At 46.2% G+C, this 14,109-nt stretch overlaps 1 protein-coding gene across 1 annotated transcript in view; it reads right to left on the bottom strand.

Moving 5' to 3' along the window:
* SCYL3 (SCY1-like, kinase-like 3) overlaps positions 1-13,823 on the bottom strand; it is a 27,383-nt gene extending 13,560 nt beyond the window's left edge. Inside the window, exons 1-7 of the mRNA XM_015406202.1 lie at positions 13,644-13,823; positions 12,379-12,606; positions 10,878-11,063; positions 9,488-9,601; positions 4,726-4,782; positions 1,848-1,950; positions 789-900 (exon numbers count right to left, since the gene is read on the bottom strand). Coding sequence (XP_015261688.1) covers positions 789-900; positions 1,848-1,950; positions 4,726-4,782; positions 9,488-9,601; positions 10,878-11,063; positions 12,379-12,543 — 737 coding nt within the window. The 5' untranslated portion in view covers positions 12,544-12,606; positions 13,644-13,823. The remainder of the gene's footprint in view (positions 1-788; positions 901-1,847; positions 1,951-4,725; positions 4,783-9,487; positions 9,602-10,877; positions 11,064-12,378; positions 12,607-13,643) is intronic.
* Positions 13,824-14,109: the final 286 nt, after the last annotated feature.

Below are 14,109 nucleotides of genomic sequence, written 5' to 3'. Positions count from 1 at the left end.
ACTAGGGTGGGTAGCGACTGGAAAAACAGCGCAGCTGTGATTAACTGTGACTTGATGTTCTTTAAGTGGTCCTCTGTGCAGTCAATCCACACAGAGAAGAATACTAAACTAGGATTTGCTCTGGATTCCACCCAGGAACAGTTTGCTTTGCTGGTTTGAACTGACAAGGCCCTACATGTGAGCTCCTGTCCACACTGATCTTGGCTGACTACAGAGACAAGAGATACTGAACAGCAGCCTCCGTATACCAACCGTGAACAGCAAAAGAGCACACACAAACCATGTGCAGCATTTGGCTCTCTTTGGAATGTCACACACTTGGAAGTTCACCACAGCCCAAGGCTGAGCATCCTAAATTCTGGAAATATAAGACTTCTGTCACTTGGAAACTGAGATAGCTTATGCACTGAGCATTTTATCTTTAAAACAGAACTAACTGACCTGTGATGAACCTACAGGGGAAGGCTACTTAAAATACAGATGCCAAGGCAAAATACCGCTTTGTGCATTGTTTGATGTGGAAATTCTGACTACTACAGGTGTGAAGAACATTTGTGACTATGAACATGAACCTCAGATTTTCCCAAAGTCTCATTTCCTACCACTGTAGAAAACAGAGCACTTGCATTCACAGCATAAACACAAGTGCTCCAGTTTTCATGTTGCCTAATCAAAAAGGCTGTGTCAATTCACATAAAGAGTAACCTGTTTTTCCACATCCCCCAAATATCAGCCTCCTTCCATTCATACACACAGCCAGCCGCTGCATCTTCCAGCAATCTGCTCACCTAAAGAATTCATGAGACAACAAAGTGGATAGTGGTGGCCGGCACATTGGATCTGGATTTAGCAGAACAGAGCGCACAGTTTGCTGAAAGCTGAAGAGAACATCCTCTGAAACTGAAACATATAGAGCAGCAATCAGAACTAACTTTGTGAGGAAAAAAAGAAAAGCATTTCTATGTGTTGTTTCTTTTTCCTACAGTGGCTAAAGTCTGTGGACCAGGCCAAATGATAATCCAAGTGCAAAGGAAGATCCTTCCAAGGGAAAAGGAGAGGCGCACACGCTAGAACTACGATCAGCCCCCCCCCCCAAGCCTTACTCCCAGCTTCTGGGAAGGGGATTTTAGACCAGTGCTGCTGATCCAGCCATTCCTTATGATTGGGTTGCCACAGCGACTGGTGGGCCACTGGTGCTTCATGACTAAATGCCCAGACATGCTTGGGACAGGCTTATCTTCCACAAAGGATTCCAACAGTACATTGACACTTTTATTTCATTATAATCCTTCTAAAAGGACTTCAGTGCAGGTTGGTACGCTGCTGATATAAAGCCCTTACCTAATCGCATTCATTTGGAAAACGTCTATGTCACCTTTCCAGAGAACTTGCCCAAGGCAGGGAAAAGTTAGATCAGTGGGGGGGGGGTGCCCCCCCCCGGTGCGCTGCCCGAGATTCTCATCTCTGACAGCTAACTACTGTTTCAGTTACTGGTCAGTTATTCTCAGGGTCCCCAAAGAAGAACTTCTTCTCACGGTGTCTGAATCAGTGCCAATACTGGGTTCAGAGGCGGGATTTGACACATCAGTTTTAAATTATATTAAAAACACCGCGCAAGATGCCTTGTTTCATTCATGAAAGAATATACTTTCAATATCATCTCCAATCCTGGAAATATCAGGAGTAAAATAATGGACAACTCGCTGCTCTGGAATAAATCTGCTACAATTCTTCAAGTATAATATTTTCCCCTAACAAAAATAACTCCTAAAGAAATCTGGCAACAAAAGAAACTTGGTGTTAGTTATTTGGAAAAGATGCCATTTCTTCTCTTCAAGGAATCTTACCCTCTTCGTTTAAAAAAGTCAGCAAGTTTTCGACCATTGCCCCGAATGAATAGGCGTCCCGGGCATGGCCCTGGCCCTCTGGAAGACGTTGGAACCCTGCACGCTAAAGGAACAGAAACTATTAGTTCTGTTTTCAGGAACTCCCCTACCCCATTCTCTGCACATGCTTTAAACATGCTTCTTGCATTGCACACTGAAAGTGAACAAGGTGACTAAAAAGTCACAAACGAGCCCAATGCAGTTGCCTACTAATGTCCCATGTTGCCTAGCACCCTGATCTTAAAAAATGCATTCCTTGGTACTCAGTCCCACTTATTTCTATTACACAACTGCTCCTACAGGCCATATAGTTAAGATACATCCATTTTCTAATGTTCTCCCATTATGATGTCTGTAAGCTGAATTCACTATAAAATGAGTCTGTCCTGTGGGCCCAAACTCTGGCACAGAAAATCTCCCTAGGAAGCAGTGTGTGCTCTTTCCCATCGCCCCTCCCCCAATCCCCCCCCCCCAGCATTTCAGGGAGATCAGTGGGAGGCGAGATGGAAGTGCCTTCCATTAGCAGAAACCAAACTGGGTCCAACCCACAAATAGCAGAAGCCTTTTTTCATAGACACTCCTCTCTTACCAATGTTAAATCCTGAAAGTGTCCAAAAGGATACAGGATAGTAGGCATTATATACTTTGTCCCTTACAAAGCTTTTGACAAAGTCCTTCATCAAAAGTTGTTAAACTTAGCAGTCACAAGACAAGGACTGCTTATGGACTAGTGTGGTTAAACACCAGGAAGCAGAGGAAGGAGATCACAGAGAGTTTCCACAATCTAAGAAACAAAATAATGGGGTCTCCCTAATTCTTTTATAGCTTATTTATTTATACCTTACGTATAACTTGAAGTCAGTGAGCCAGGTTTGTGGATAACATCAAATCCTTCAGTATGGTAAAATACAAAGCAGAGTAAAAGCTCCCACAAAGATCATTCAAGAATTCTGTCTACAGTTCCAGTCGCTCCCCTACCCCTATCTCCCCAATATCAAGAAGAATTTCACAGGTCTGGAAGACTTACAGAAAAGAAAAACCACCATGATCATGGGTTTGGAACACCTACACTATCAGGAAAGGCTAGAGCGTTTGGGGCTTTTTGTTCAGAAAGAAGGGTTACTAAAAGGAGATATTTTAGAGATTTATAAAATTATGAATACGATGGAGGGTTTTTTCCTTCATTCCTCATAATACTAGAATGCAAGATCTCAGTGAAATTGATTGACAGTAGGTTCAGAACAGATCAGTACTATATCAAATGTAAATAACTCATGGAATTCACTAGTGCAAGATGTGGAAATTGCTATTTGCTTAGATGGCTTGAAAAGGGAGTTACCAGATTCACCGAGGAAAGGTCTATCAATGGCTAAGTAGACCCTCCAGGCTCCGAGGCGGTATACCTCTGGTTACCAGCTGCTGACGAAAAACCACACAGAAGAGCTGCTGCATGCACACCCCATTTGTGGGTTTCTCGGAGGGCGACTGCTATGAACAGGATGCTATAAGAAGACAGACCCTTGCTCTGGCAAGTAGAGCTCTTAGGTTCTATTCACCAATAACAAGATCAGTGCTTTGGAGATAAGTTTGGATGATTTTTCCTTGCCACGAGGTCATTGCCAGTGCTTGGGGAAAAGTAACCTACCAAAAAAGAACATCAGAAGCAAACCATATACCTCTACTTATTAAAACAGCATAAATATGCCTGGAAAAGACGGAGTGGGGATTGGTAGGCAAAACTGAGGTGCTGTTGGCCAGGAATGTTGGTGACCAAGGAAATAAGATTCAGCCTGTTCAAAGAACCAGGTTCAGAGCTTGGGGGTCCTGTGTTACAGCTGCATGCCAAAATGTCCCTGGTTGCACAACGTGTGCGTAACTGGTAGTGCTTGGGGCAGCAGCCATGGCCCTTCCTGGGAAAACCAGCTCTGTCACCTTAATTATCCGTGCCCTGGCGACATCCAGATCAGATTACTGCAATAAACTTGACGTGGTGCTTATGAAGACTACCTACATTCAAACGGTCTAGAAGGCAAGGGGGCAGCAGCTCACTGGGCCAAGCAGGAGCATGAATATCTTTACCCTGTTTAGGAAAACTTTGTTCATTCCCTGTTTGTTTCCAGGCACAATTCAAAGTCCAGGCTGTGACCCATAAAGCCCTAAACTGCCTGGGAACTGGGGGGGTCTGAGGGGCCACCAGCTCCTGCAGAAACACCCCTATTAAGATCCTCATTTGTGGTCCCTCGTTGCGTCCCCCCCCCTTCCAAGATTAGATTTGTGGCTACCAGAGCTAGAAATGTCCCTACAGCACTCCTCTGTCTGACACACTCATTTGTCCTCTACTCCTCTGTCTGACGCTTGCACTCGTTGGCCTTTAAGCCGCCAGGTACAAACAGATCACTTTGCCCAGGCTTTTAACAGCAGATGCTAAAGGTTTGCTCCGTCTATCGTTGCTGCCGTTGGAATTTTGACACTTTTGGTTTTTTATACAATTCAAATATCTTGTTTTAAGAGTGGTAACCATAAAGCACCTTGAGGACTTGGATCAAAAAGCAGGGAACTCAAACTATAGATGTTAATACACAGTAAATCCAGGTATAACAACATTGAGGGTGTAACTCTCAGTAAATTATTTCTGGGTTTCTCACTGGCAGCTTGAAGCCATCAACAGCATGGCAACTTTACCAGCGTACCTTCTCAACTGCATGTCCAAAGAAAACCACAACGTTCCTGGCCTGCGATCCCACTTCCAAGTTAAGCACATGTAAATGGAAAATGTTTTTTGAATATGTCAAGTCTACCTTGGTCGACTTCTCCAGCATAAGCAACCAATAAAACTTACCATTTCTTCAGGTGGGATGCCCATCTTCTCTCGTACTGACTCGATACTACGCAGAAACTACAGGTAGAAAAGGGAACAGACATATTTGGCCAAAGGAAAGGCTGGTGTGTTAAGCAACCAACAACTCTATGTGAAATGCAGGGGATGCCTTCAAACGTTCGCCTTTGCTGTTCCCATCACCCAACACCTGAAAACTTGTCCAAAGAACCAAAAATGGAACCTTTCCTCTTTCTTTCTCTCATCCACACCTTTTCTGAAGTACAGCACTAACTATTCCTTAGCAATCTACAGTGCCAAGGCTAGAAGTGAACTCTTCTGGTAGTATTTTGCTGTACTCTGCAACAGGAAGGTTAGTAGTGGTAGAAAACAAGTTACCCTTGTGGTTCTCTCTGTCTGTCTTAAGACCTTTCCGGCCTCAACATATAGAACCTTGCTATTTTTGCCAATTCCTTCCTCCCACTGCAGATGTCCAGCTTCTTCCCTCAAGCTGTTTGGGGGGGGGGGAAGGCACTTGTCCCTCAGGAGAATGATGAGGGTGCATTTTGGGCTTTAGCAGTAAAGGGAGGGGGGGGAAAATCCTGTTTCACTGACAAAAATCCAAGCCCATGGCGTGGCAGATCAGGAACTGGCCCTGTGCTCACATGCCCCCTCCCTCCTTGGGGCTGATAAGTGATTAATGATTTAGTACAAGCCATAATTTCCCACTTCATTCAAAGGTGCAAACAACGACTGCTGTCAGATGTCCCTATAAACAAGGCTTAAGGAAGCTCTAGCATGGTGCAATGTCTGAAGGCCGTACGCAGCTATGCTTTGCAAGTGGGTGCTCAACTGGGATTCTTAAACCACAGTTTGCATCTGACTGGTTAACTGCGATTTGCACTAATTGTCATGACACCTGAAGAAATCAAACTCCGTTCAGCAGCACCGCCTGTCTCGGCCTCCAGCATACAAGGGCGGAAAGCACAGAACGTGAAGCTGGGGGCAGCTGGAGCAGGAAGGTCATCCGTGGTGCTTTCTCAGGACACTCCCTCTCCCCTTCCCTTTCCTCTCCAGGAAACGCCCTCCCCTAGCGATGATTCAGCAAACAGGACTGTGAGCTCCAGGAAGCATTTTAAAAGGTAGCATGACAAAAGCTCTCTCTCAATCGCAAGCTTTTACACAGTTTGCCAGCATATGTTAACGAGGTGGACAAACTTGCTTAATGTATCAGCCACATAGAAGAAACGTCAGATGTCTGAGAGTCACAAGACATGAACAAATATTACACACACGTTTTATTGAAAAATATGCAAATTTGCTTTTTATTAATATTAAATTAGACTATGTGAAAGAGCCACATGCAGGTCCCGAGCTGCAGTTTGGCCACCCCTGTGTTAGAAACTACTGTCACGCCCCAAAGCAGTTCACAGCCTACCGACCACCACGCCTTCCTCCCCACCAGCATGAGACTCGCCTGTATATCCCTGGGGCCCTGACCCACATGGCCCAGCCTTGTCAGGTCTCAGAAACGAAGCAGGGCCAGCCCTGGTTAGCCCTCAGATGGGAGACCACCAAGGAAGCCCAGGGTTGCTACGCAGAGGCAGGCGATGGCCAACCACCTCTGAGCGACTCTTGCCTCGAAAGCCCTCCTGCCTGCCAGGGATCACCCTCAGCTGCCTGTGACCGGATGGCCCTTCCTCCCACCATACATCTCAGGGATGAGTGAGTGACTGATCTGGCCAACAGTTTTTCTACCTGAATGCTTTTATGTCCTGCGAGAAAACAAGGTTAGCAGCAGATGAGAAAAACTGGGATGGGAAGGGCTGCAAAAGATCTCTATGTTGCTTGAGAGTAAAGAACGGTTTCAGTGCAGCTATACAGAGGGTGGGGTGGAGACCGACCATCCTCCGCCGAGTGCAAGGAAGGAGGGAGGTTTGGCTTGCCCAAGGCTTCTCTCCCCGCCCCTGTACAGCTTGCTTTCCACTTTCTGCAGCTGACCAACAAGAGGACTATGTACGTAGTGAGACCTGCCAGCGGCCTGGCAACGCAAGTGAACTTGGGACAGCCTGTGCAGACTCTGCTTGGAGGCAGGAATGGAGGCTAAGTGGGATTTATGAACAAACCGAGGCCTGTTATGTACATATGGTAGACAAACTAGGGTTTGTGCAACAAACTCCAGTTTATTGTGACATCTGAACGTAGCCTTTGATTTGTGCTTCTCTCCAACCAAGAGCTACAAACTGCAGTATTATGGTTTTCTAATTCAGGCCTGGTGAAGAACAGTAAATTATAATTTTCCAGTCCAGAAGTAATGGCTAATGACAGTTTGGGCGAGGAGGGAGGTTTGGCTTGCCCAAGGCTTCTCTCCCCGCCCCTGTACAGCTTGCTTTCCACTTTCTGCAGCCGACCAACAAGAGGACTATGTACGTAGTGCCAGCAGCCTGGCAACGCAAGCCGCAAGTGAACTTGGGACAGCCTGTGCAGACTCTGCTTGGAGGCAGGAATGGAGGCTAAGTGGGATTTATGAACAAACCGAGGCCTGTTATGTACATATGGTAGACAAACTAGGGTTTGTGCAACAAACTCATCTATTGTGACATCTGAACGTAGCCTTTGATTTGTGCTTCTCTCCAACCAAGAGCTACAAACCGCAGTATTATGGTTTTCTAATTCAGGCCTGGTGGAGAACAGTAAATTATAATTTTCCAGTCCAGAAGTAATGGCTAATGACAGTTTGGGCGAAAGCAGAAACAACTGAGTTGCAGCGTGCAAAGTGAGGAGGGAAAACACAGGCACATGACTTGTGCCCACTGTGCCAAACTACGGTTTAGTGCTATATGTGAGCTGACCTGGAGAAAAGTCACTCCGTGTGGCTGCTTTACACTGTACCAGGAAACAGTCTGAAGGCTGCTGAGATGTGCCTCTCTTTGGAATCCGTGATGGACGCATAACAGAGGGTCCAGTTTATTTCCGGCACAGTTTACTGCTTAATTCTGAGAATTTAAACCCACAGGGGTCGGAGGAAGGATATGTCAGTGACGGGACATTTGCTTGCCACTATGCAGGTTGGGGGTCCATATGGATCAGCAGAAAGATGTCACTCTCCTCACTGTACCTTTCCCAACCCCAGACGTGCCCCTGCATTCTCTCCCTGCACCTTTCTCTTCCGCCCACGTCCTCTCCGGCCACTGCTCACAAACGTGATCCCATTTGCTCTCTCCTTGTGAAATACTCCCTGCCACACACAGACACTTTTGCACTTGAACGCTGACACTTTTTGGCTGAACACAATCTCTCCAGTTCCTCCTTGTGAGTGGTGCGCTGCTAACTTCACACACAGCACTTTGGGGACTGCATCCTTCCGGCAGCCTTAACCTAGCTGGGTGGCTGGAGTCAAAAGCCAAGCCCGTTTGTGTCTCTCCACAGGGGTCGGAGGAAGGATATGTCAGTGACGGGACATTTGCTTGCCACTATGCAGGTTGGGGGTCCATATGGATCAGCAGAAAGATGTCACTCTCCTCACTGTACCTTTCCCAACCCCAGACGTGCCCCTGGCACTCTCTCTCCCTGCACCTTTCTCTCCTGCCCACGTCCTCTCTAGTGGCTGCTCACAAACGTGATCCCATTTGCTCTCTCCTTGTGAAATACTCCCTGTCACACTCAGAGACACTTTTGCACTTGAACGCTCACCCTTTTGGGCTGAACACAATCTCTCCAATTCCTCCTTGTAAGTGGTGCGCTGCTAACTTCACACACAACACTTTGGGAACTGCATCCTTCCGGCAGCCTTAACTTGGCTGGGTGGCAGGAGTCAAAAGCCAAGCCCATTCGTGTCTCCCAGGAACAGCTCCCAATGCGGCTTGTTTTGCATTTAAGGTCCGCTGACAGTCCTTTCAACTCTCTTCAGAGTAATAAAGCCAACAAAAGACATAGGCCAGCACAAAAGATACAAAATGTGGTGCCAAAAGTTCTTAACTCTCCATTGCATTATCTAATGGTTGCCTTCTGCCGCCTACCAAAAAACACAAAACTAACCAGGAAGGGAAAGTATAAATCTACAAATGAAAAGGTAAAACTCTCCCCCCCAGTTTTTCCCCCCAAAGACCACTGGGTTGTGAACTTGTTAAGGGGCTTTGGACTCCGCTTAATACGAAATAGAATTTTGATTTGTGCATGGTCATTGTAAGTATAGTCTATTGATTTTTCATGTGTCTGCATGATTTAAATTTTCTTTGCAAGGAGTTGTAGTTTCTTTGGTTTTTTTCTATTTTCATCCACAGGTACCTACCTTGACTTATTATACCCTTTGATAAGAATTTTCTTCGAAATATCATATATGATACCAACAGGGTATACTGGACAGTATTTTTTCTATAGACTGTTACTGCCCCTTGGAGGGCTTGCACTTGTGGACCATTTAGGATAGTGTTCCTTTCAAAATGTTCATTCTGTGGTTCGTGAGTCTTTACGACGTACATTACATTTTCTTGAAGTGTTGTATGTATTCATATATTCAGTATATTTAATATATTTCTATGAGCATTATTACTTGCCTACCCAAAAACAGCTGCCTTCTTGACTGTGGAGGATCTGGCTCCCAATCTAGTCAAATGTTAATTATTCACAGAATCTAGGTGGTGACACAATGCAGCTGGACACTGAGCCCACACACTCTCCCAACAGAATGGACGCGCCAAACTCTTCAGCTGGGGCTGGACAGGACCCAGAAGACCACCCAGCAAACCCTCGCCCTTGGGCCCCTCCGGGCGAGGGGGCTTTTTACCTCTGCCATAGCTTCATTCTGGTTGCAGACGGTTTCCATGCCGCCTAGCTTCCAGTGCCCATCCTCGCTCACAAACACCGACGACAGGCAGACATTGTTGTGTGTCAGGGTTCCCTAAATCATAGTTTAAAAAAGGGAAAAGAACACACACACACACACAATGAGGCTGGGAATAGATGCAAGAATAAGATTCGTTACTGCTAATTAGGTGTCGTGAGACCCTAGGAGAGGGCAGCCAAAGCCACCGAGGAATTTTATATCCCTCCAGAGAACTGTTGCGAGGAGCTTTATGCCACACCACGATTAACTAGCATAAGTCAGTTTATTCCTAGTGCATCACAGCTTGGCAAAGAAAGCAGACTGCACTCTGCTCCCCCTTGTTTCTGCTTGAGACCCCCACCCCCAATCTAACAAACCACAGAGCTGGAACCATTTTAAAGATCTTAGGAAATATACCATAAAACCAAAATCCCAGGCGCGTGAGGAAGAAATTGCTCAGGAAGTAACAAGTTCATATATTCTTATGGCCAATCTCTACTATGCTTCTCCCTTCAACCGTCTCATTTCGCTTCAGCGTTTAAGACCAGCAAGGCCACTGCGACAATCCATCTCGGCAGAACCCTTAAAACTGGATCGCCTTTTATTTGAGAACTTATTTCCCACATTCAGGATTGTACAAATCTCACACTTCATGCTGTTAATTCCGCCATACAAGGCTACCTTCTCCAAGTCCACCACTCCTTACGGCCACCTATGAATATAACCCTGCCTCACTTATTCAAACCTCCCCCCGCTGAAATATTTAAACATGCCACCCCAGCTTAAAGTCCAGAGTTCTTTAAATCCTCAAATTATTAACTACAGAATAAAAATCGCAAACGTGTCAGATCTGTACACAATTTGTTTCCCAAAAATACTTCCTCCACATGCTGGGAATAGATCTTTTGACAGACAGTGTGTCTTACTTTCGGAACAGGTTACAAACAGGCCTGCACAAGTGGTTCTCATACACAAAGCTGCCACAAGCTAAACATCGCCACTTTGTGAGCAGCAAGAGCAAGATGTAAACACATCTTGGAAGGTGGTGGAATGAGGTCTGACAGCCCTTCTTGGCCATCTGAGAGCAGGCCAGTAGCTGACTCTGTCAACTGGTCAAGTTACACTATTTTCACTTATTATGGGACTGGTTCACATTCAGAGGCAAGCAGAGTAGAGAAAAGAGTAAAAGGCAACACCTGAAACTCGGTTTTACTAGGCCAGCATCTCAGAACCAAAGAAATGTAATGCAAAGGGCAGCCCCCTTAACCAACCAGCCCTCCTCCATTCCCCACTGGCACAAACCTTACTAAAGATTTACTTCTGTTCTTGCACTTGGCAGATAAGTACTCACTCTATCGTGGAGGAAGACAAGAGCTTGCAAAATGTCATAGATTCCGGCACATATCTCGGAAGAAGAGAGGTTCTCCAGGACCTTCTCCACGGGCTGCACACGCTCCGTGACCAAGTGGATCCCATTGATTTCCACAGTGCAAGAGAGGAAGCGCAGGAGGCAAGGGTGGCGCAGAGTTTTCAGATGCTTGAAATAGGTGTGATGGGGGAAAAAACAACAACAGTCATTATGAGGTATCTTTCTGCTTATCGGACACGTCCAACAGGGGGAAAGGGCCAGGTTTTCAGCAAACCTTGTTGACGTAAGCTGATTGCTACATAACTTGAGCGTTCTTTCATCTGAGCACTTTGCATGAAATTAATTCTAGCCCTCCTGTGGAAGCCCCACTTGGCTGATGAAGTTCCACTAAGTCTTGCAGGGAGGTGAAAAGAGCCATTGCTCATTCCAGATCATTTCCAGTGGTGCCCCCCCCCCCAATGGGGAGGAACAGCTTGCCAGTTGAGGCCAGGAGAGCACCCAGTCTACTGACTTTTTTAGAAAGCACAGAAACACTCGCACAAGGATTCTTACAAATTTCTGAGCTTCCATCACTGTTGTTCTGGGAGCAGGAATCTATGCTAGGTTGTGGTTTTTCAAGATATTTATTGATGATGCTTTTATTATGGGTTTCAACAGGTTGTGTAACCTACCCTTAATCAGGGTATGAGCTTTTGTGAGTCACTGCTCACTCTTTTCTGGACTCTTACTCTTTTCGACTGCTACATACAGATTAACATGGCTACCCATCTTGATCTACCCTTAGTCACTTTGGCAGAAGATGGTAAAGGAAAACTGTAAAAAATATTGTAAATTGTAAGCCAGCCTTAAAGTTCCCACCAACATACCCACACCAGGTTTTAGCCTCATGCCTCAAACAACCCATAAACAGAAAATTCAAACAATCAGTGCCCCTCCAAGCCTTCTCCCTCCCCCCCCCCCGCACCGGCCGCGAGGGCTTAATTTCGCCCCACACGCCAAACTTTCTCACCCCCCCTTCTGGCGAGGCCTGAACTCAGCCTGCCAAACTTCCTCCCTCTCCTCCAGGCGATGGCGACAACGAGGAGGGCTGAGCAGCTTACAGCTGCCAGCCAGCCAAGCCTTCTCCCGCCCCCACCCACACCCTGGAGGTGGCGGCCACAAAGCCGTTCTCAGAGCGTTCCCTGGGCCTGCACAGGGAACACTCTTTTACTTTTGGGGGGATTTAACTCCCCAAGTTTTCAGATTTTTCTGCACATCTGGGTATCGTCCCAAATGTGCAGGAAAATCTCCCTGCCTCCCAAGTGCCCCCGATGTGCGGATTTAGATATCCACATGGAGGGGGCATGTTGGGAATTAGATATATAGATATAGAGAGATGTGAGTGTGTCTGTGTGCGCACATATGTATGTGTGTGTCTATATATACATATACATATATACAATCCCAGAGAGCAAAATATTTCAATAATACTAAAACCCAATACCTTGGCAGCTTTGTTAACGTTGTCTTCGTTCTCACTCTTGTACACAAAGACAGAGGCGAGTTTGCCCTGCTGAAGCGCTGCTGGGTAAATGTTGACTCCGGATGGCAGCGTGAACGGTGGCTCTTCCAGTGCATCACGCTTTAAAGTGCTGTTCTCCGAGCCCATTACCCTGTACGCTCAAGCCGTTTTGCGGGGGCTTCTTATTTCTTCTTCTGGCGTCAAGAGAAGCTTTAAAGAGAAGTTATTTAAATGTTACTTAATGTGTGCACAAGGCCACCTCTCCCCCAGATGACTGGGGACGCGAGACTGTGAACAGGAATAAAGAGCAGCATAACAGAATATGTTGCGCTGGTTTTTACTGTTGTTAGCAATCTTTTTAAAGCACCCAATGCAGAACTTAATAACAGTGCCCCACAGAGATCACTGCCCTTCCAAAACCCACCCCCGAAATACACTCATCTTGAGGAACCCGAGCCTCTTCTGCAGTGCTGTTTCAGGACCACTCCAGCACTACAAGACAGACACACAGACCTCCTAGTTTCCCCTAGGAAGCCATTCCACAACATCCCAGGCAGCCACGGGAAAAGTCTGCAAACATACAGAAGCAGCACATTCCCTCGCCGAGGGCCGAAACAGCCAAAAGACACCTCTATGCAGAATGAAGCTGCTGCAAATTCCTTACAAAATCTTCCCTACAGGTATGGAAGAGAACACAATGATATATACATACATCAATTTGAGTTTTGTGCCAACAGATGTGAGATAATGATACTTGGGGCAAAAGGTACAATCTCCAGTTGGCTTCTTGAGCACATGCCTTCCAAGGTTCAAAGCAGGTGGCCCATTTTAAGAGTTGTGACTATCGAAGGTAACTCTGCACTGTTGCTCTCTGTTCATAGTTAAAATGCTATCTCGAAAGCCCCACAAGTGCACAGGGGTGGCCACTCAGGACAGGTCCTGCTTTTTCACCGCTGTAGGAAGCAGGAAACTAGTTGTGCCTGCAGCATGGCCTGAGCAGAGACGTGGCAGCCCACTGTCCAGTTAAAGCGCTGGCTGTGAACAGGCAAGGGGACACTTGTCACTTGGGTTCCTCAACGCAGACCCCAGCTGTCAGGTCTGAAACAAACTGGAACACTTACAAAAACCGCTGTGCGGGTGAAAAAGGCCCCGAAAATTGGGTCAGTAAGAAAATCTTCAGCCCAACCATTTTGCAGACTATCGGATGGTTAAGGAACTCACTGGTGTTTATTTGCTTTTCAACAAACCTGTGCAAATCCCCCTTAGGGATTTGTCTCTGGAGCCTGATGCTGAAATTTCCATCTATCCCTATGGGCTGCCCAAGTTGATCCTTTCTTCTTGGCTGAGAAGACAACAGAAGCAGCTCTCTCCTGAGTTCAAGACATTTGTCTGACAGTCTCTTGCTGGCAGCACAACCCTGGCATGCTTCAGGCATCTACCACACTCTTCTTCCTTTTCCTTTAGTCCATCTGAAAAGTCCTGATAAAAATGAGAGACTGTTCTGGACAAGGCCCTGATGTCTACCGACAGGCAGTACTTTATATTCAGAAAGCACCTGAATTTTTAGCTCTCACCGCTATAGTCATAAAAGCTACTAACCTCTACAAACATAACAGAGCTGAGAATTCAAGATGCTAACAAATCCCTTTTGCCCAAAGAAAACCTCATACGGATACAAAGGTAATGAGGTTTTTGTATGACTGAACTGCATGA

The sequence above is a fragment of the Gekko japonicus genome, unplaced genomic scaffold (assembly GCF_001447785.1).
Source record: "Gekko japonicus isolate JY-2015 unplaced genomic scaffold, Gekko_japonicus_V1.1 scaffold1180, whole genome shotgun sequence".
In the NCBI taxonomy this organism is placed as follows: Eukaryota; Metazoa; Chordata; class Lepidosauria; order Squamata; family Gekkonidae; genus Gekko; species Gekko japonicus.
Note: the sequence above shows the minus strand (reverse complement) of the source record. Positions and strands in the feature narration are given on the sequence as shown.